At 41.9% G+C, this 22,193-nt stretch overlaps 1 protein-coding gene across 5 annotated transcripts in view; it reads right to left on the bottom strand.

The window, feature by feature from the left end:
- Positions 1-22,193, bottom strand: part of PIP5K1B (phosphatidylinositol-4-phosphate 5-kinase type 1 beta) — a 166,688-nt gene that overhangs the window by 25,006 nt on the left and 119,489 nt on the right. For all 5 annotated transcript variants that reach the window (XM_077249077.1, XM_077249078.1, XM_077249080.1 and 2 more), the window contains 6 exons: positions 13,764-13,969; positions 11,014-11,097; positions 10,838-10,886; positions 8,813-8,897; positions 5,814-5,978; positions 4,257-4,401 (listed from right to left, as the gene is read on the bottom strand). In XM_077249077.1, coding sequence (XP_077105192.1) covers positions 4,257-4,401; positions 5,814-5,978; positions 8,813-8,897; positions 10,838-10,886; positions 11,014-11,097; positions 13,764-13,969 — 734 coding nt within the window. The remainder of the gene's footprint in view (positions 1-4,256; positions 4,402-5,813; positions 5,979-8,812; positions 8,898-10,837; positions 10,887-11,013; positions 11,098-13,763; positions 13,970-22,193) is intronic.

The raw sequence follows: 22,193 nt of genomic DNA on the forward strand, positions 1-22,193 counted from the left end.
TCCCTTGTCTCCAGCTTAGGGTTTTATAAAGTGGCCCCAAGTTTAACCCTTATACAGGTATCTGTCTCATGATAGGCGCATCTTTAATAGGACACATGCACATGAGTTTGTTTCAGCAACTTGTGCAATACAGCAAGAATCAACATTGTAATTAAGTGTGGACCTCTAAGTGCAGGAAAAAGTGGATTCTGTTCATTCACTTTGGAGGCTATTGAGTCGTCTAGTGATGTAACTACTGTATTAGCTCAGAATCTATTCCCAGCTGGTACAATGTTTCCGCAAGGCAAAGGTCTGTATTTATGGGCCACTTTCTGACCTTCCCTTAGTAAACAGAACATAATAGTTCAACATGAACTGAAACTGCTGTATTCATAGGAGATTGTCATCTCGTGCCACTCAATACTGGGAATGTTTTCTGTTATAGGTGATTTCTCAGACATGTTATGTATCGAAACATATACATACTGTATCTAATATAATACAACCTAAATGGCCCATACATAAAGTATGGTAATAATGCTGTCTAATGAACAATCCACTCAAAAGACAAGTGGGCTCTTCCTCTGCCTGGAGAAATAAGGTTCAATCTCCAGAGGAGACAGACCTTCTTTACCATAAGAACTATTAATCTGTGGAATAGTCTACCTCAAGAGCTTTGCACAGCAGGAACTGTTGATGGTTTAACAACAAGGCTAAGAAGAAAATAAATAATTACGGTATACAAATGTAAATGTTTGGTCCAGTATATGGACAATTGGGACCAGGAAGGAACTGAGGGTGGACTAGATCATGCATTTTGTGACCCTTCCCTATGCCTTTGCCATCCCTCGGTTGAACGTTATAGACATTTGTCCATTTTCAACTACACATTTTACTGTGTTTCAAACTACACATTTAGATTAAATTCATGTTTTCGAGGACTGCTGTATACATTAATGTATATATCTGTCTATGAAAAAGTATGTGCTTTATTTACCAATTTATATCTATCTTGATTCCCTTTCTCTTGGCATGTTTTATAGTGTTTTACATATTTTCTATTCAAAATGGATCAGAATAAGACAATTATTACTCATCCTTTATGCAGGATATGACATTTCTTGGCATAAACTGAGCTCCAAAAAATTTGCAGTTGGTACAAAATCTCCCGGAGAGTTCTAAACAACTTGTCCAACAACTTTTAGACAGTTTTAGTAAGCCTAAAGCCAAAATTAATGGTGAAAATGTTGGTGCAAATCTATGTCTGCTCATAGGGAGGCATAGATTTCATTTTCTGATTTTAGGGCAGTCCGTAAATGCATTTATTAATCATCTTTTAATAAATTTGAGGAAATTTGCTTCAATTATATTTTTCTAGACGTGGAAAAACACCAGTGTTAATATATCTGTTTGCACCTTACTCAACACATAGATGTGACCTGAACGAAAAATGGTATTGTTTCATGGGAAAAATGTGGCTAAAGGGAATCTGTCAGCAGGTTTTTGCTACCTCATCTGAGAGCAGCATAATGTAGGAAAAGAGACTCTGATTACAACAATGTATCACTTAGCTTACTGGGTGCACCAAAGTTTTTAGATGTAACATGCAGCAGAGCTCAAAAAGCTAACCCCGCCCACACCAGGCCCTATATGTACATTGTCTATTGACAGTAAGCTGCTTATGGAAGGAGGGGCGTGGTCAGACCAGGGCTCATGTGTGCTGTAGTCTAGGTAATCTCCTGGTGATAAAACATTCATTGTATAAAAAAGAACAGCACACAGCCTGATAAGTGACACATTCCTGAAATCGGTGTCTCAGCCCTTACCTCATGCTGTCTTCAGATTACATACAGTAGCAAAATCCTGCTGACAGATTCAATTTAAAACCGGTTTCTTTGATTTCCTTGATTAGTACAGCATCCAGTAATTATAAGCAGATCCCTCTATAAATGGCAGTCTTGATTGAACTACATCTTTGAGTTTTATAATCCTGGGACAGTTAAATTGAATTTAACTAACTTCATTAAAAAGGGTGAGTTCCCTTTAAGTGCCTTCTTAAATTCCAGGTCTGTGCACATTCCTGAGTAACTGACTCTCATCACTAGGAGTGTTGTTCTGCCGGCAAATACAGAAGTCTCTGCGGTCAAACATTGACAGACAAGTATGACAGTGATCCTTATTTCTATCCTAAATAATTTTGTGGCATAGCTTTCCTGGCAGATTCTTGCTATATGGTTTCCATGCCAACTACTGAGGTTTCTGCAAACAGGAGAACATTTTGTTTCAGAAGTCTCTTCTTTCCTGGAGGATTAGGTCTGCGAAGTTAATTTAATTTGGATAATACGCAGCATCCCTTGGAGATCTGCTGTCAGGTAGTCTCTATCTCAGGAGTGTTTCAAAGACAGACAGTCCTTTTTTGGAAATGTATCATGATAAATCCCTGGCACGTCATTGATCTCTTGGTATGAGCCATCTGGAGTGGGATTTTAAATATTTAAAGGGAATACATCATCAGATTTTTGCTATCCCATCTGAGAGCAGAATAATGTAGGGGTATAGACCCCGATTCCAGCAATGTATCACTTACTGGGCTGCTTGCTGCAGTTTTGATAAAATCAATGTTTTATCTGCTGTAGCTCTAGCAGTCCTCTGAATGCTGAGCTCTGTATAAGCCCGCCCCATCACTGATTGGCAGCTTTATGTGCACATTGTGCATAGGTAGAAAGCTGTCAATCTGTAGTGAGGGCAGGTTATATAGAGCTCATGAATATAGAGGACTACATGGTATCAGGTTTACTAGTACTCTAGTGATAATCTCCTGCTGACAAAATACTGATTTTATTAAAACTACAGCAAGCAGCCTAGTATGTGATACATCACTGGAATCATGATCTCTATCTCTACACTATGTTGTTCTCAGAATAGGCAGCAAAATCTGGTGATAGGTTCCCTTTAATGTATCATCCATCATATTATTAGCCATTTTCAAACCTCTCATACAGTCAGGTATTATTTGCACAAAACATAACACATTTCCCTGACAGAGCTGTCCTGCAGTGTTTGCCTATCATGACAGTAAAATGTATGAAATGGATGTTATCATTATCCTTTATCTACTCTTTATATTATTAGTTAGAAATGCTTCTGAAACTGCACCATAGTACCGGTTAGCAAGATTGCCAATAAGAATTTTAAAAGGAAATGTTGAGTGGTTTAGAAAATACCATAGAAATGATCACAAAAACTGACAAATCTTTCCTAAATCTGAGAGACAGCATTCTAAGAATGTGGATATGCTACATTATTACATGTTACAGTAAGGTTACAGCAAAGATTTTTTTTTAGAAAGGTTCTAGTGGTTTTGAAGTCTGACTTCATGCGAGTGAAAATGTGTGGACCTTATAAAAATTACTTTAAGTGGACATGTATGATCAGTGGCGGAGTGATCAGCAGAACGGGGCACTTTATCCAGGCTGTTACAGAACTGAGTTGCACGTTGGATGTCTGACCGCCACTCCATTGATTCTCTACGGGGCTGCGGGAAAAAGCCAAGGGAAGAATAGAACGGTGGTCAAGCATGTGCAATGCCACTCCATTCTAAAATGGGTAGAAATTACCGATCAACAAGTTATCACCTATCCTGTGTATAGTCCCTAGGTAAAGAAGCCAGATGGTGGACGGCCAGTAGAGATTCATAAATGTTAGTTTCTGCATAGCTTGGACACAGACAGAAGAGGGCCCTTGCGCAAGAACAGTAAATGGGCCCTTTGCAATCCAATACTGTGTCTGGGACAGAAGTTTCTTGCTGCTTTGGAGGGGGGAATGGGACCCCTTACCTGATGGACCAATGATATGTCCGCCCCTAGTTTGGATGGGTTCCTTATTCATGTAGAAGAACTAGATGTATCTTAAGATACAGATGATTCAAATCATTCTATTTTCAGAAGAGCCCAGCTATATATTTTGTTGGGGTCGAGGGGCTCACACTAAACACAAATGTAATAGTTCTAACAAAGTGATCAATATTTATAAACAGGGCATAGAACCTAATAAAATATATATCTTATGTGAGTATATTTCTGCTTTAGAGGTTCCATGTGTCCATGTGAATCGGTTTTCAAGGTGGAGTCTGATGGAAAAAAAATCATTTTCAGAATGAGGTGCTGACTCATCCTGTGCAAGTTATTCCGATGATTAGAAAGGTCTATCTGGGTGACATTCTGTCATTTCAGAATGCCATATGCTTACAGTCAGGGTATTAACGTATGGCCCGTTACCTGCTAGAATAGCGAATCGTGTCTTCGTGGTGATACTGATCATCAACATACAATGAGGAAGATGATATTGTTGTTGCTAAGGAAGCAGCTTCAAATAAGGATGGAGTGCTTGGCACAAGGTCAGGCCGTTGCCTTGAATTTAACGCTGTAGAGAGAAAGAAAGAGAGTTTCTTATATAACATGGGTCTTAAAAGGGGTTATCCCATGTCTGAAAAAACATTAAAAAAAAACCAAACACTATAAAATAAACACTGCTCACATCCCCCATCCTCCTCTGATCTACCAGATGTCCCCCTATTCTTCATTAACAAGCGGCCAGCAGTTGACCACTGCAGCCACTTAGTGATCTTAGTGGTGACGTGCTGTACTTCAGGTATCACCACTCAGGACTGAGCCATGATGCCTAGAAGTAGAAGATGTGACTGTTGGAGCCATTGATTGGCTGTAGCGGGCATGTTCTGGTGCTTGTAGAAAAGACTGGCAAGACCGTGGGAGCATATATGCTGGATTGGTGGAGGGTATAAGGGACAAGTAGTGTTTCTTTTTTATATAGAATTTCTTATAGAAATACTTATCGGTTTTCTCCTGAAAATCTTAGTATTTTACTGTAGAATTTGCAGCAACCTTACTTTCTGGCCAAAAATACTTTATAATAAAACTACTACATTGTGTTATGCTGAATTTAAAGCCTGAGGGGAAGAATGAACTCACTTTGACGTTATTTAAATCCACATGTCTGGCACCGCTCTGCTTTAGGCATATCATGGAGCAGCAGCTTTGTGTGGAATGTCCACTTTAAAGAAAATGACAACTCATTGGAATCTACCGACAACTTATACGGAGGTAGCTACTCGAGTGTAAGTACAATGTACATAATAATGATGAAATAATTGAAGGGGATTTCAGACTTTGGAAAAACCCCAACCTTGGCCGCAGTTCATTAAAAAAACAACAACAAACCTTTCTGTACTCCCCACCCTAAAGTCCAGCGCTAAGTCTCCGCCATTGCGCCTGTTGTCAGTTATTATCTGCAGCCCTAGCGTCATGCCAAGCAATGATCTCAGTGACCCTGCCCAAGTGGACTGCAAAAGCTGCTCAGAGCCGCTGTGCTCAATGATTGGCTGCAGTGCTGTTTTTCTGATTTTACAGAAAATAACAGACACCAGGATAAGTGACAGAGACTAAGTGCTAGATCTGAGGAGAGTGATTAAAGGAAAGTTTGTTGTTTTTTTTTTTAATCAAATTGCAGCTAAGGACAAGGGTTTTCCGAAACTGGAAAACCTCTTTAAGTTATGTTAAAGTTCTCTAGATACATGCTGTTTTCTAGAAGCTGGTCAGGGTCTCATTAGCAAAGTAACAGGTCTGCCATTTTGACCGTTAAGATATTAAACTAACTTCATCATGTCAAACATGGGGGCAAGCAACGCTATCACCAAATCTCATCCGGAGATAGAAATATGAGTAAGAGCAACTTGGGAGTCGAATAAAGTAATAACGTGGAAAGCTCTGTCCTTGTTAATATCATGATTATTGATATTATTGGAATTAGTATCTTACCCTCTTCATCCAGACTGGCAAAACTCTGACCTTCAGTCATTTTTTTGTTTTTCTCTTTCTCATCCATTGACTCCTGTGGGTTGGCAGACAGTATATCCTGTTGTGACGAGGACTTCAAAGCTGGGATAGAGTTGCACCGCCGCTTCGAGGGTGACGACTTTATAGCTGAAAAATGAGATTTCAATATTACAAAAATTTTTTCCCAGTTTTGTGGTGTAATGTGTCATAGATCATTTATTATAATTTATGTCTTTTTATTTAATTATGTTAAAATGATTTTATATAACATTGTGATATGTAACTACTTGAAAAAATGTAATAGCAAACAAAACCTTAAAGACAGGATTAATATAAATGTGGGTTACTAGCGGCCTATACAACCCAGCCACCACATACAACCACCATGGGACCACTCCCAACAATATTTTAAACAAAAAAGAAAAAATGGAGCACAAAGATCCACCAAGAATCCAAATTTATTATGATTTTACTTTTTGGTGGATCTTGGTATCCATTTTTTCTTTTTTGTTTAAAATTGAAAAAATGTAATGTAGTGAGACTCAGTTGTAAAACTGACGGACCAAATAGGTCACGTGCTAACCGTAAAGTTAGCATAGGCGGTAATAAGGAACATATGCTTATCTATTTTGCTTACAATTCATTTGACTAATGAGCTATAATGAACATATTTTCCTATGACACCAGCAGGTAGTACACTTAACAAATATCATCTACGCTGAACTAGTGCGAGCGAGACTTCTAACATGTGACAAGTGAAGAAATTATGTAAAAAAAAGCCTAGTATTAGAAATGTGACAATGTACCCGAACCTGGAATGATATATTAATAGACTAAAATAAAATACAAGGCGAATGTTCAGTAAGATTAGAAAAAAATTGCCTCCTATAAAATGATCCGATGGCTCAAAATGGATCTAAAATGTTATTGCAAATCCTGTAACTGGACGTCTGTAACTTTCATTGGCCTTCTCTTATAGTGCTGTCATCTTATGTGGTGGAGAGTCTTTTAACCCCCTCCAACACCTGCCAATAGGGCCTAGGTGTGAATTCTAACTTTCCTCCCCGGCTGTGCCCCTAGTTAAATTATTGCAAACAAATACTTTTGTCATAAAAAATAAGCCTGAACTATTTCCCAATTAATGCACATATTTGTTGGAACTTCACAAAATTGGACCAAACATTTTTGTTTACGGCCAACTAAAGGGATATTTCCTTCTTGTACATTTATGGCATATCCATAGGATATGCAATAATTGTATAGAAGCTGCGTGTCCTACCGATGAGATCTGCATCTGTCTCAAAAATGGGGCACAGAACAAGCACTGCGGTCAGTCGAGAGGTGGTCAGTATTCCCTTTCATTTGTATAGGAATTTCAACCACCACTCTATTGACAGTAGCGCGCGTCAGGGCTCCGTTCTCAAGATAGGAACGTGTCCCATCAGTAGGATCTGCATTTACTATACATTTATGGCATATCCTGTGAATCTGCTACAAATATATGAGATGGGAATATTCCAATATTGGAAGGTGGACAGAAATATTGAAAATATTCCTCTTATGTCCTCATGTATTTTATATACAGTTGCCAGTGTATTTTTATAATCCGAATGCAATGGCTTTGGTGAGAAAATAGGGACTAAAAATAAGTTCAGTCTGTTTTTAACTCCTAAACTAATTTTTGGATATAGGTGTAAATTGAAACCTCTTGCCTCCTATGCAAAATCTTGAAGAGAGCCATCCACCAAGCATATGTGTATAAGGCCATATTCACACGTTCAGTATTTGGTCAGTATTTTAGATCAGTATTTATAAGCCAAAATCAGGAGTGGGACTGTAAGCAGAAGGACCGGGCTGAGGATACCTTCCTTGAGCCGGGTCCAGAACTGTCAGGGCTGTCTCCCCTGTTGTCCGGGGGAAAGCATAAAGAACCAGACCAACCTTTGCACTTGGCAACAGGGGGCATGTCGGAGAATAAAAGGAAAAAGCATGCATGGAAGCAGGCAGACTTGGCGGGAATAGACAGGGAATAGATTGCTCTGTCCTTTGAGCACAGTAGCAGCGCAGGCCGGAGCCCGAATACCCCCGCTGTTACCCGCAGAGACTGTGAGCAGAGACGTGCCATGCATCTGCTGGCCCCCGCAGAGCAAGGTGCCAACAAGCCCCAGGCCCATGACTGCTGTGCACGCACCGCCTAAGAAGCACTGGGTATGTGACCGTGAACTGTACCCTGACCTCCCAGTGCATATTTGTCAGGCCACGTTGGGCCCCAACAGCGCTGTGGTCTGTGCCTTACTCCCCCACAGCTACCCCTGGACTATGAATCCCGCAGAAGGCATAATAGAATAACCACTGCAACCAGAACCCAACTTGATGTTGTCTTTAAGAGTACACCGGATCAGCTCCGCGCTGACCGTTGTTGGCGCCATCGCTTATTTTGTGGTTGCACCTTAATAACTTTTACTGCTATAGTAACCTGCATTACCCCCACCCCAACCCGCATACCCTCCATCTCATACTACCCGCATTACCCCTGTTGAACTGTTTATCTCCCTGCGTGGAGTACATACTTGTTAAAGTAAATACTTTCACCCTTGCTCTGTCTCCTGTCTGTCACTGCATCCCACAACCTGCTCACAGAACAATCAGATGAAAAGTATAATAGAAACACGTCACCACTTCTGTATTTATCACCCACTCCTGGTTTTGGCTGACGCATACTGATCAAATACTGAGTGTGTGAATGTGGCTTCATTCTGGTTTCTTCTTAGATGGCACAGAGGCCTTGGAGCATCTTCAGGAGCAGGGCTGATGCGTGACTGCTTTCTCTGCACCCCCTATTGCCACAAATAATTTCTGTTACAAATGAACAATATGAAATGCATACATTATTTCATAGGACAATTTGGGGCATTTAAATATCCCTCAGCTTTTATCTGATACATATCAGAATTAACAAAGCAATCGTCGTAGTCTCTTACCTTGGACTTTCTTGAAAACTCTGGAATTCATAAACTTTAAAAACCTATCTGCATAAAAACTTGGCCTATGGACTGACACCGTGTCCTAGAAAAAAAAACAAGGAGCCTTCATGTTATAAAACAGTAAATCCTGCTAATGCAAATTCCTCTGATAAGCCCATGGGAACAGTTTCCCCCAATGAAATTCTTCTGAGAGCAAATCCTGTTATACAAGATTTTCACTCAACTCCCTGAAGGATTTTTATAAAGTAAATCCAGTGTACTGATTTAACAGGGGGAATAAAGCCCATCCGCCTGGCAAGATGTAGAACGTGTTACCGTATATTGGCTTACACAAATGTGCCCTCTTTTGACCCATGAAGAAACATTTCAATTATTATTAATTATTATTTAAATATGTCTTAATATTAAGTGTGTTCCATAGAGTAGTGTGTATAATTTTCAAAGCATAATGGAAACTGCGTTGTGAGCTTTCTATTGAGATGGAAACCCTTCCATGAAGAACCTCTCCTAGCAACTCAAGGGAATGTTGTCATACAAGGTGTGCATGGAGGACAAATGTTTGTCCATGTCACCCATATAACTGAATGTTCAAGGCTATTTATGCCCTCAAGTGTCAACATTTCAATACTTAGTGCTTAGGTCTAAACCTCCAAGCCTACAGAAAGAAGAAGGCCCCTGTGCAAAAGCAGTTTATGGGCTCTTCGCAAAGCAATAGCTCATCATAATGTATAATTCCAGCTTCTTTAGAAGTGGAAATGGGCTCCCTTATCTCCCGGGCCCAGGTTGCACCAAAGATTTGTCTGTCCCTGTCTCTCTTTGTACACATGCAATATAACTGATGATAGAAAGCACCTTAAGATATTCTTAGAAGTGGATAATATTATATATATAAAATACTGCACATTCATGATACAAAACATGATTTCTTCCTAACACATCATAATATTTAAGATCTCCCAAAAAATGATGTCTTGTGAAGAAAACCCCTTTTTAAAAAGCTGATGGATGCCAATTCTGATTCTCAATTCATGAGCTGTTATCACACCCGGCTATACAATTCCAATGCACCGGCTGCTAAGGTGGAAATGTAATAACACTTGCAAGCCATATATCATTGTACATGAATGGGATGGGTTCCCCAGTGCAGTGGCCTTTCTTACAGTGGCAGAGGTATCCATGTCTATGACGTCCATATGTGGTGAGAATGCATGTGGACAGGGGTTTTCTAAAAAATACCCCTTTAATAAAGTATATTCAAATCCAATTCTGATAAGTGTGTCACAGAAACTAAATGAAAGATTAACTGTCATTTTAATTTCTATTTCATAAATCAATAGTACACTTGGAAATAAGCAATTTTGTAATATATGTTATCAGAAAAACCTGCTTTTTTTCTCCTCCTGGAGTGATCTTTCACTCTCAATTCATGGGTAAAATCTGTACAATCTGTATTTGGTGAAGACTGATTTTCCCATTAATGAGAGAGGAGATGACAGCTAGTGCTCATAAAGTTCTATGGAGTGGGAGGAGACACAGACATTCTGCTTAACGTTCTCTTAAAATGACAGTTACAGTTCTTCATAGAACTTTGAGAGCACCAAATGTCATCTCCTATCTCAGTAATAGGAAAGGATGTCACTATATACAGATTTGAACTATGAATTGAGAATTTTGAGAATGAAAGGAGGAGAAAAAAAGCTGATATCTGTGATACGATCTATTGCAAAGTATCTTATTTTCATATGTATCATTGATACAGGAAATAAAAAAGTAATACAACATTTTCTCTTTTGACAATCAACAATCTACAGCTTAAGGTACCTTCACACGAAGCGACGCTGCAGCGATAGCGACAACGATGCCGATCGCTGCAGCGTCGCTGTTTGATCGCTGGAGAGCTGTCACACAGACCGCTCTCCAGCGACCAACGATGCCGAGGTCCCCGGGTAACCAGGGTAAACATCGGGTTGCTAAGCGCAGGTAAATGTTTTTTTTTGTTTGTTTAACTTCGAGATGACTCACCCCATCGTAAACTAATGCTTTCCATGAATGTTCCAATTTCTTTATTAACCTAAAGACAAAACAGTAAATGATTCAGTATGACTAAGTATTGCAGACCCCGCACACAGCGCATAATTCAGCTACTGTATAAACACCAGGTTACAACGAGAAATTTGACAGGTAAGTGCATCATTTACCTGTAGGACTGGAGGATATCGATAATACCCATAAAAAGCAGCATTCTCTCGCCCTTATGGTTCTTTGCAGGAATACCGCCCATCCTATTTAAGAAATAAGAACATTAGGCTCCTGTACGGTCATAATAGAATTACAACCTTAAAGGGGTGATTGAAGTTGTACAAAAACTGTGCATGAATGTGCCTAAAAATAGTTGGGTGCTCATAGTTTAAAGGGGTTAGCTACTTTTTCTCTTTTTCTTTAGTTTATCAAATGTAATGTAGATATGATTCTATAGCACTTATTAATATATAAGGGTTACAGGTTCTCCTCCTTCCTCCTTCCTCACAGACTATGTCTACTGATGGAGGAGCATGTGATCAGACCTGTCCGTCAACCTCCTTCAAATGATAACCATCTTTCCCATGTGAAGTGTTTTCAATTAGAGGGAGCTGATGGACAGGTTTGGTCACATGCTCCTCCATCAGAAATATGAGCAGTTAGTGATGAAGTCTGCACTAACAATTACAGGAGGAGAACCACAAAATCATGTCCCCAGCACAGTTGTTCAAATAATGACAGTGGCCAACCCCTTTAAGTCACTGCTGTTTCCAAACCGACAATGCAGTCCTCCCTTACAGGGACTTGTTGGACTAGGAGGCTAATCTACGGTCACAGCAGTGACATTAGTGTAGAACGAGACATCACCGATTAGGCCAGTGTCAGTGACAGAGGGGATACTTTTTTATGTGATCATCCTACACCAAATCCTACAAGACCCTAGAGGCAAGAACGGTAATGACATTGCGATTTAGGATTTAAATTAAATTGTCGTTGTGTTTTTGTCATCTAGCTAATAACTAGAACATTGTAAAAAACAAGAAAAATGAAAGTACTTGTGACTGTCATACATCCAAACAAACAGAAGCTTATAAAGAGTTAATTAGAAGCACACAACAAGAAAGGGTACACTTTAAAAGTGCACATGAACCTATCATTTTCATGCTGTTTATGTGTGCTACAGTTCTATATGGGTTCGGGTCCTGGGAAACCCACTATGTGCACATCCGTCAGGTGGTCTTAGCTCCTGCATTACTGAGACACCAGATTGGTATATGGGTCTATCTATACCGCTCTGTGCGCACCCTAATGTAGAAACTGACACCTTATAGCACATTGATGGGGGTATCACATATAAAGAAAAACAATGTAAATGATAAGTACACTTGTAGTTAAGTTTAAGACATGTTCTTATGGTATAGTGGGAAATATTCCATCATTAACTCTATAAGCAGATTTAATAAACTTGGCCGCTGGATACCCATACCAAAACAGATTCCAGCAGATCTTCTGTATAGTCAAACTGAAAAGGGATCCCATTTTTAGGAATAGCCATGTGGCGGTAGTTTTATATATATACGTGTTGTGAGAGGGTGATAGAGGGGAGATACGTGTCACTGCGCATGATGGGGTCAGTGATGTAAAACCACAGTAGTTTCCTCCAGCACACTACATGTTGAGAGGATGAAATGAGAGTTATGTTATGGGCTGGCTTTAGTGGACCTCCATAGAGCGGGTGGGGGGGTCCACAGTATCTCCACATGCAGAGTCCTGAAAGGACCTGTGTGATGTCAAGATCATGTGATCAGTCACATGATGGAGGAGTCACAAGGCCTGGGCTTAAATGGCTGATGGCCAGAGCTTTCAGTGTTTAGTGTGTGCCTGGATAGGGAGCACTCCAGGAAAGTGTGTGCTAAACCTGAACAGCGTGTGTTCTGCCAGCTGTGAGTGGGAGGAACCCCACTCACAGAAAGACTGTGTTTGTTCTGCCACCATTTTGGATTTGTTTTCCTGTTTTGCCCAGAGGGCTGTATTTTCTTTACTACACCTTTGTTTATGCTGCCTGCAATACACAAAAGGAAGTTCTTAAAGTTGCAGTGTACCCGTGTCTACCTCCGTGTGCAGCCGAGTGAGCCGCTCTACCACAGTGTATTTGATGTCTTTGGCTCCACAACTAATAATTTTTATTACCGTAAGGCTCAACTGTCAATCATCTGTAAATTCACAAAGCTAAAACTAGAGGACATTTGAATGGCTCTCAATAGTCCAAAAGGGGAGGTTCTCCAGCACCAAAGGAAAATAATTAAAGCTTAACCTTTAATCATATAAGATAGAAAATTAGGAGAATTTGCAAATATTAAAAAAGAAAATCTATAATGCTTACGCGTTTCAGGTAGAAAAACTCTTAATCATAGCTATGAAGTTTCCTGGGATAATTATTTCTAACCCATAAGTGATGAACTAAATTTACACTTTTTCTATTTTTTGACATTTCAATGATTTCTATGATAATAGAAAATAGAAGAAATGTTCATTTTTATTTATATATTTAGATATGTTAGCGCTATATAAAAAATAAAGATTATTATTATTATTATTTATTATATATTTATTTCCGCCGGAAGAGCATGTGCCAGTTAATGTTATTGTAAATCTTAGGTCATAGTGAATGTTGTTAATGTGCCCAAATTTATGACTAAACTATAGACATTTATTACTATGTTTCATCATTATTCATTTTTGGGTTCACAATTTATCCCTAATTTTGACTGCCCATCAGTGTCAGCTATTGAGTCCTATTTTCCTACTTCTTATAAGTTTATTTGTGGTTTCTTCAAAACGTAGCCTGGATTAATCTTGTCCTTTACTGTATGTTTGCTCATAAAAAGTGCTAACTACAGAAAGAATGCGAAAAGTAAAAAAGCCTTACGTGTTCTCCCTTGTGATAGCATCAACGGCCTTCCCAGGACCCTGTATAGACTCCAAGGCAGTAGAGTAGAGAACTTTCTGTACTGAAGGACGTTTATTGTCTATAGAGTATTGAGACGTTTCTCCTTCTTTTTCTTTGGATGGACGGTCAAGTACATGAACTCCAAGCAGCAGGCTGTAATCCATAATCTTAAAGCTTTCTAACACCTGTTGAAATAGACATTTTCATGAAAGGGTGCAAACTGCAAGTAAATGGCTCAGGAATCTGTTAAAGGAGTTGTCGAACAACCACTTCTCAATCCTCATGTTTCCCCCTTGTAAAATAATAAAACTTAGATTCACTTCCAGTGTTGGTGTTGTTCCATTAACATTATAATGTCACGCTATACCGGCGACCAGTCTTCACTATCCTTGTTTTCGGACGTATCATGTACATCTGGAGGGAATGAGATAGCAGCAGCTCTTACTTCATTTTCTCTGTATGTGATTTGTCCGAGGGAAGGGACAGTGAAGCCAGCGCTGACTGGTCACAGGGATTGCGTGACATAAAAATGATGCACAACCAGTGAGAGAGCAAATGCCAACACTGATGGAATGGTGACAGCACCGGAGGTGAAGATGTATTGTTTTGGTTTTTTTTTAAAGGGAGAAACATGAGGATTGAGAATGGGTTTTATGAGTAGTGGACAACCCCTTTAATGTTCAATTTACAGAAGAATATTTCACATATGTTTCATGTTGCCATATATTTCACATATGGCAAAAAACATGTAAAGAAATGGAGATCTGTCTTATCTGGGCCAGTAGATTCTTATGAAGGCACTGCCAATTGCCAATCCTGCCTCAACTTTATGTTGGAATATGGGATATCAATTATTCCTCCTCTATCCCTCTATTTCAATCCACCATCTTTTGCATATTGAATCATAATATGATGATAGCAATATATTGAGAGAATAAAAATGTTGATAAGAGCGCTTCTTTAAAGTTGAAGGTAGAAATAAGTCCATCAACTTCATCCTATAGCCTAATATTTTGATCTAGAGGACGGCAAAGACCCCAACAGACAGAAACTAATTTTACCATATTAGGGAAAAAATGTCTTCCTTCTTTAAGATGGAAATGGGCGGAGAGGTTCCTAGCAATTGAAAAATGATTAACGGTCTCAGTCAAATATTAAGGTTAGGAATTAGTGGCTTAGCCATTGGGCCTAGCAGGGTGGGTTAGGTAGCAGGCTCAATGTGACTGTCACTCAAAGGATGCAGACAGACGGAAGTATAAATCATGTATAACTCGTGATATGATGGCATTGTACTGCACAGACTGGCCTGACACCTCTCCTGACCCGAGCATGACAGTGTGATGGATTTCTATGCAGCGGTCAAGCTCAGGTCAGGAGAGCCGACAGCCAGTACGAGGATTGCAATGTGATCCTGCCACGAGTTATATGGCCATCTCTCTGCGCCCAAACGCACACACTACCCCCAAGCCTTCATCACTACTTCAAGGGTAAAACAACACAGTAGTAACCAAGTAATCACAGTGACAGTTACATGTGACATCTGTAGCAGTGTGATCAGTAGCGTAGCTACTGGGGGGGCAGAGGGGGCCATCGCCCCGGGCCCTGTCAAATGAAGGGGCCCACCGGGAGCCAGGGCTACTTCTGTGACGAGGCAGAACACCGCATAGGAGCAGAGCAGTATAATGTCTGCTCCTATCTGACGGAGACTCTGCACGCTATTAGCACAGTGGCCGGCTGCAGAGTCTCCCCCCTGCAGTGAATGGTTTCGCCCGTCTGACCTGATGATGTAGCTTTTCCTGGCTGCAGTTTTCTTCACTCTGTGCACGCTGGGATTGGCTCAGGCACGCTGGGTCCTAGTGCCCACAACTTTCATTTCACTTACACTTCCTGGTCCTGCCTGCAAACTTTATCAGTAAGTGGGGATGGAACTTGTTAGGTTTCTTAAATTCAGGTATGTCACTGTGAGACCGTTGGGGTATTGTGGGGGAGGGGAGACAGGACACTGGGGGGTGAATGTAAGACCATTTGGGTGTTGTGAGGGCAGAAGGTGGGTGAGGTGGGACAGGGCACTGAGGGGTGGATGTGAGATGATGGAGGTATTGAAGTGGGGGAGGGAACAGGTCACTGGGGGCTGAATATTATAATGTTTAGTTCTGATATTATATGTACTCCATCATGTAATATTTGCTGTCTGGGGAGGCTGGAGATGGGGGGGAAGGCAGGGGGCTTTTGATACGTACTACCTGGGTCGTTTATGAGTATTCGTATAAGGAGCCCCCATATAGTAACCAAGAGCTGCATCACATTTACAGCACCACTCCAGCATTACTTTTTATTTCATTGCTGGAGCGGTGCTGACAATCCATGTCCCCTGCCCCCTGTCTGATACTTGCCTTCTGGCATTTTCATCTGTTTTAGGGTATGTGCACACGTATTGTGGAGGACTGCGGTTTTTCCTGCGGATTTATCGCGGTTTCTATTGCGGATTGCGCTGCGGGTTTACACCTGCAGTTTTCTATTGGAGCAGGTGTAAACCCGCAGCGGAATCCGCACAAAGAATTGACATGCTGCGGAATATAAACCGCTGCGCTTCCACGCGGTTTTTTCCACAGCATGTGCACTGCGGATTTTTTTTCCCATAGGTTTACATTGTACTGTAAACGCATGGGAAATTGCTGCGGATCCGCAGCGTGTGCGTCTCCTGCAGTTTGTGACCTGTCCGCGGCTCCAGTGTTTCATGGAGCAGCACAGAGGTCACTAATCAATGTGAGTCTATGGGAGCCTCGTTCTGGCCTCTTTCTCACTCTCAGGCTATGTGCACATGTTGCGGATTGGCCGCTGCGGATTCACAGCAGTTTTCCATCTGGTTTACAGTGCCATGTAAACCTATGAAAAACCAAATCCGCAGTGCACATGGTGCGGAAAATACCGCTCGGAAACGCTGCGTTGTATTTTCCGCAGCATGTCAATTCTTTTTACAGATTCCGCAGCGTTTTACACCTGCTTCTGTATAGGATTCTGCAGGTGGTAAAACGCAGGTGAAATCTGCACAAAAAACACAGGAAATCCGCGGTAAATCCGCACACGAATCCGCAACAAGTGCACATAGCCTCATAGTCTTACATTGATCGCTTGTGATATAGCTTCTAACTTCTGGCCAGTCAGTAGCTGCGCTCACAAGTTTGAGCTGTGGGACTGCAGCAGTGCCACAAAATAGTGATTACGCCGGAGGATGAGTAAATGACCAGGGTATCCAAATCATGACAGGGAGCTGTGAGTCCATCATACTGTGTATAAGGAAGCTGTGAGTCCATCATACTGTGTATACGGGAGCTGCGGGCCCATCATACTGTGTATACGGGAGCTGCGGGCCAATCATACTATGTATAAGGGAGCTGCGGGCCAATCATACTATGTATAAGGGAGCTGCGGGCCCATCATACTGTGTATAAGGGAGCTGCGGGTCCATCACACTGTGTATAAGGGAGCTGCGGGTCCATCACACTGTGTATAAGGGAGCTGCGGGCCCATCACACTGTGTATAAGGGAGCTGCAAGCCCATCATACTGTGTATAAGGTAGCTGCAAGCCCATCATACTGTGTATAAGGGAGCTGCAAGCCCATCATACTGTGTATAAGGGAGCTGCAAGCCCATCATACTGTGTATAAGGGAGCTGCAAGCCCATCATACTGTGTATAAGGGAGCTGTGGGTCCATCATACTGTGTATAAAGGAGCTGTGGGCCCATCATACTGTGTATAAGGGAGCTGCGGGCCCATCATACTATGTATAATGAACCTGTGAGTCCATCATACTGTGTATACGGGAGCTGCCGGCCCATCATACTGTGTATACGGGAGCTGCCGGACCATCATACTATGTATAAGGGAGCTGCGGGCCCATCATACTGTGTATACGGGAGCTGCGGGCCCATCATACTGTGTATACGGGAGCTGCGGGCCCATCATACTGTGTATAAGGAAGCTGCGGGCCCATCATACTGTGTATACGGGAGCTGCGGGCCCATCATACTGTGTATACGGGAGCTGCGGGCCCATCATACTGTGTATAAGGAAGCTGCGGGCCCATCATACTGTGTATACGGGAGCTGCCGGCCCATCATACGGTGTATACGGGAGCTGCGGGCCCATCATACTGTGTATAAGGAAGCTGCGGGCCCATCATACTGTGTATACGGGAGCTGCCGGCCCATCATACGGTGTATACGGGAGCTGCCGGCCCATCATACTGTGTATATGGGAGCTGCGGGCCCATCATACTGTGTATAAGGAAGCTGCGGGCCCATCATACTGTGTATACGGGAGCTGCAGGCCAATCATACTATGTATAAGGGAGCTGCGGGCCTATCATACTGTGTATACGGGAGCTGCCGGCCCATCATACTGTGTATACGGGAGCTGCCGGACCATCATACTGTGTATAAGGGAGCTGCGGGCCCATCATACTGTGTATACGGGAGCTGCGGGCCCATCATACTGTGTATACGGGAGCTGCGGGCCCATCATACTGTGTATAAGGGAGTGCGGGCCCATCATACTGTGTATAAGGGAGCTGCGGGCCCATCATACTGTGTATAAGGGAGCTGGGGGCCCATCATACTGTGTATAAGGGAGCTGCGAGCCCATCATACTGTGTATAAGGGAGCTGCGAGCCCATCATACTGCGTATAAGGGAGCTGCGAGCCCATCATACTGCGTATAAGGGAGCTGCGAGCCCATCATACTGTGTATAAGGGAGCTGTGGGACCATCATACTGTGTATAAGGAAGCTGTGGGCCCATCATACTGTGTATACGGGAGCTGCAGGCCAATCATACTGTGTATATGGGAGCTGCGGGCCCATCATACTGTGTATAAGGAAGCTGCGGGCCCATCATACTGTGTATACGGGAGCTGCAGGCCAATCATACTATGTATAAGGGAGCTGCGGGCCTATCATACTGTGTATACGGGAGCTGCCGGCCCATCATACTGTGTATACGGGAGCTGCCGGACCATCATACTGTGTATAAGGGAGCTGCGGGCCCATCATACTGTGTATACGGGAGCTGCGGGCCCATCATACTGTGTATACGGGAGCTGCGGGCCCATCATACTGTGTATAAGGGAGTGCGGGCCCATCATACTGTGTATAAGGGAGCTGCGGGCCCATCATACTGTGTATAAGGGAGCTGGGGGCCCATCATACTGTGTATAAGGGAGCTGCGAGCCCATCATACTGTGTATAAGGGAGCTGCGAGCCCATCATACTGCGTATAAGGGAGCTGCGAGCCCATCATACTGCGTATAAGGGAGCTGCGAGCCCATCATACTGTGTATAAGGGAGCTGTGGGACCATCATACTGTGTATAAGGAAGCTGTGGGCCCATCCTACTGTGTATAAAAAAAGCTGTGGGCCCATCATACTGTGTATAAGGAAGCTGTGGGCCCATCATACTATTTGACGGGAGCTGCAGGCCCATCATACTGTGTATAGGGAACTATGAAGGCATATTGTGCATATGGGAGCTGTTGGCCCATTACACTGTATATAGGGGAGCTCTGGGGGGCATTATACTTTCTATAGTGGAGTTCTGTCAGCATTATACTGTGTATGGCGAGCATTGGGCTCATACTATCTATAGGGGAGCAGTGGTATACTGTGTAGAGGGGAGCAGTGGGAACATCATACTGTGTACAGTATAGGGGAGTTATAGAATCATCATACTGTGTATAGGGGAGCTGTGGGGGCCTTAGACTGTGTATAGGGAAGCTTTAAGCTCACAATACTGTGTATAATGGAGCAGTACATGGGGGAACTTAGGGGACATTATTATTGTGCATATGGTCCAATATGGCGGTAAAGTCAATGTTCGTTTTTGTATATAGATTTATTTTCAATAACAGTTGGGTCCTATTCTGAGGTTCCCCTATATTCACAATAAGAGTGCGCAACCGTAGCTGTAATCAGGTTTAGCTGGTTAGGGGCCCACTCAGATGTTTCGCCCCCCCTAAGTTGAAACCCTAGCTACGCCTCTGAGTGTGATATAATGGGTGTGCACGTCTTTATTCTAGGAACGTTTATGTCTTATCATACACCAGACGAACACACATGACAGTGTTTTCCTGTTATCACTTCTTTCAAGGAAAAGGACTACATGGAACACAGATAAACCAAGTAATGAAGTGGTTAAGTAAAAGCATGCAAGTCTGTAACGCTCTCATTTCTACTTTACAATTTATACCACTCAAACTTTGTATTTGTTCCAGTTACTTAAGCTGGCTACATACTGGCGGACGGTGCTTTCCAATATCATGATAGCAAATATAGGGGTGGTGACCAGTGATGAGCGAGTGTACTCGTTGCTCGGGTGGTCTCCGAGTATTTGTGAGTGTTCGGAGATTTCGTTTTTGTTGCCTCAGCTGCATGATTTACAGCTGATAGACAGCCTGAATACATGAGGGGATTCTCTAGGAACCAGGCAACCCCCACATGTACTCAGGCTGGCTAGCAGCCATAAATCATAGCTGCGTCAAGAAAAACTAAATCTCCGAGCAGTTACAAATACTCGGAGACCACTCGAGCATGCTCTGGAAAACCCGAGCAACAAGTACACTCGTTCATCACTAGTGGTGACCGCATATAACATCCTTCTGCTTGTATGTATAGTTCCATTTTGTAAAGAACTAATAACATAGTTTTGCATATAACCTGTTATGGCATGTTTATGGGGTAAAGAACCCCCTAAAGCCATTCTGTATAACACTGTTACAACACTTAACCAGGGCATATAATACCTTTAAAGGTAATCTGTCACCAGGTCGATGCTGCCCTATGTAAGGGCAGTATAAAGTAGTGACAGAGATTCTGATTCCACATCTGAATCACTTACTTTTTTTCTAGCAGTACTTTTTATAAAAATGACTGTTTATTAGCTGCAGTACTGGAGCCCCATTACTGTTGATTAGTGATAGTCCCAACATGTTTGTGGCTGTCTAACAGCTCCATGAAGTGTGGATACCGGCTGTGCTATACAGCCGGCATCCAAGCCAAACTGCTGTGATTAAAGCTATCTCCAATAGCAGCAGTTTACATTTTTATATGCCGCTGTTAATCGCAACAGCTGCTTTTAAAAGATTGGAAATCGGGGAATTTTTCCCTTCTGACCTCCATCACACACCCTGACAACATGATCATGGGGGGGTCAATAACATTTCCATGGGTGCTGGGGGTCCCACCAAAGCTCTCAATGTTTGTCATGGTTGTATACAGTGAAGCCCAGCATGTGGGCATGCTTAACTGATCAGACTAATAAAATATCATAATATTTATGCCATATAGTGAATATTGAAATGAAAAAAAAAGTGAAATGTAAGGAATCGCTGTTTTTTGGTCACTTTGGCTCCCCAAAAAATGAAATAAAAAGAGATGGTGATGATTAAAACTAAAGTTCATACTGCAAAAACAAGCCCTCATAAACTCTGTTGAAAAAAAAAGTTATAGCTTTTGGAAGGGAGGAAAAATCAAAGACGACTCTGTTACCTAATGGCCCGCAGAAGCCTGGAGCGGGCCCTGCCTGCATACATTGGGCTATTCTGTGCAGTGCACATGTACAGTGCCGTCTGTAGAAGAGTATGTGTAATACAGTCCTGTGCTAAATGTTTGTTCATTCAAATTAGCAACCATTCAAATATGGACAGACCGCATTTGCATTACATTTTCATAAAGCAACATGGGACACGTCTTTACATCATAACAGGCTGATCAGTATGAGTGAGTCATAATAACTGCATTATTATGTTGATCAGAAAATGGAAAAACCGAGAAAAATGATGTTTTCCTCCGAGATGCACAAGCCGATTGTGTACAGAATGGGAAGGGTACAAGACAATTTCCCATTTGTTTATTCTATACTTCTTAAACCCATGGTTACTCTTAATATTTGTATTTTGTATTTTCTGCCTACAATGTATGTGAAAAGTCTATTGCCATCAAAGAGAATATAATATTAGCGAAATAAGTAATTGAAATAAGAACCATAAGGGCTCAAGACCACTGGCAAAGAGCCTGCTTGGCAGTGCACAGAGCAATACTTCATGGAAAACTACCTCCGTACATATGGAGTCCATTGGAGCCTGCTACAATTTTCTTTAGATTGGAGCTATATGGAATCCAATAGAAAAATCCTGTGTATGCCACCGTAAGACTAGGGCTATACAGGTTGCACGGATGTTTTTGCTGTACATTTTTTCTGAGACTCATGTTCATGCAACAGAAACATCTATGCAACTTGACTGCGACTTACTTTTACACAACTGTTTTAAAGCTTTGATTTTGCTGTAAAATAAAATGGCAAAGTTGTGACAATTCTCAAGTGTCATGAGACGTCCATTGAAGTCGTCGAATTAG

This window comes from Ranitomeya variabilis, chromosome 1, assembly GCF_051348905.1.
Source record: "Ranitomeya variabilis isolate aRanVar5 chromosome 1, aRanVar5.hap1, whole genome shotgun sequence".
Taxonomy (NCBI): Eukaryota; Metazoa; Chordata; class Amphibia; order Anura; family Dendrobatidae; genus Ranitomeya; species Ranitomeya variabilis.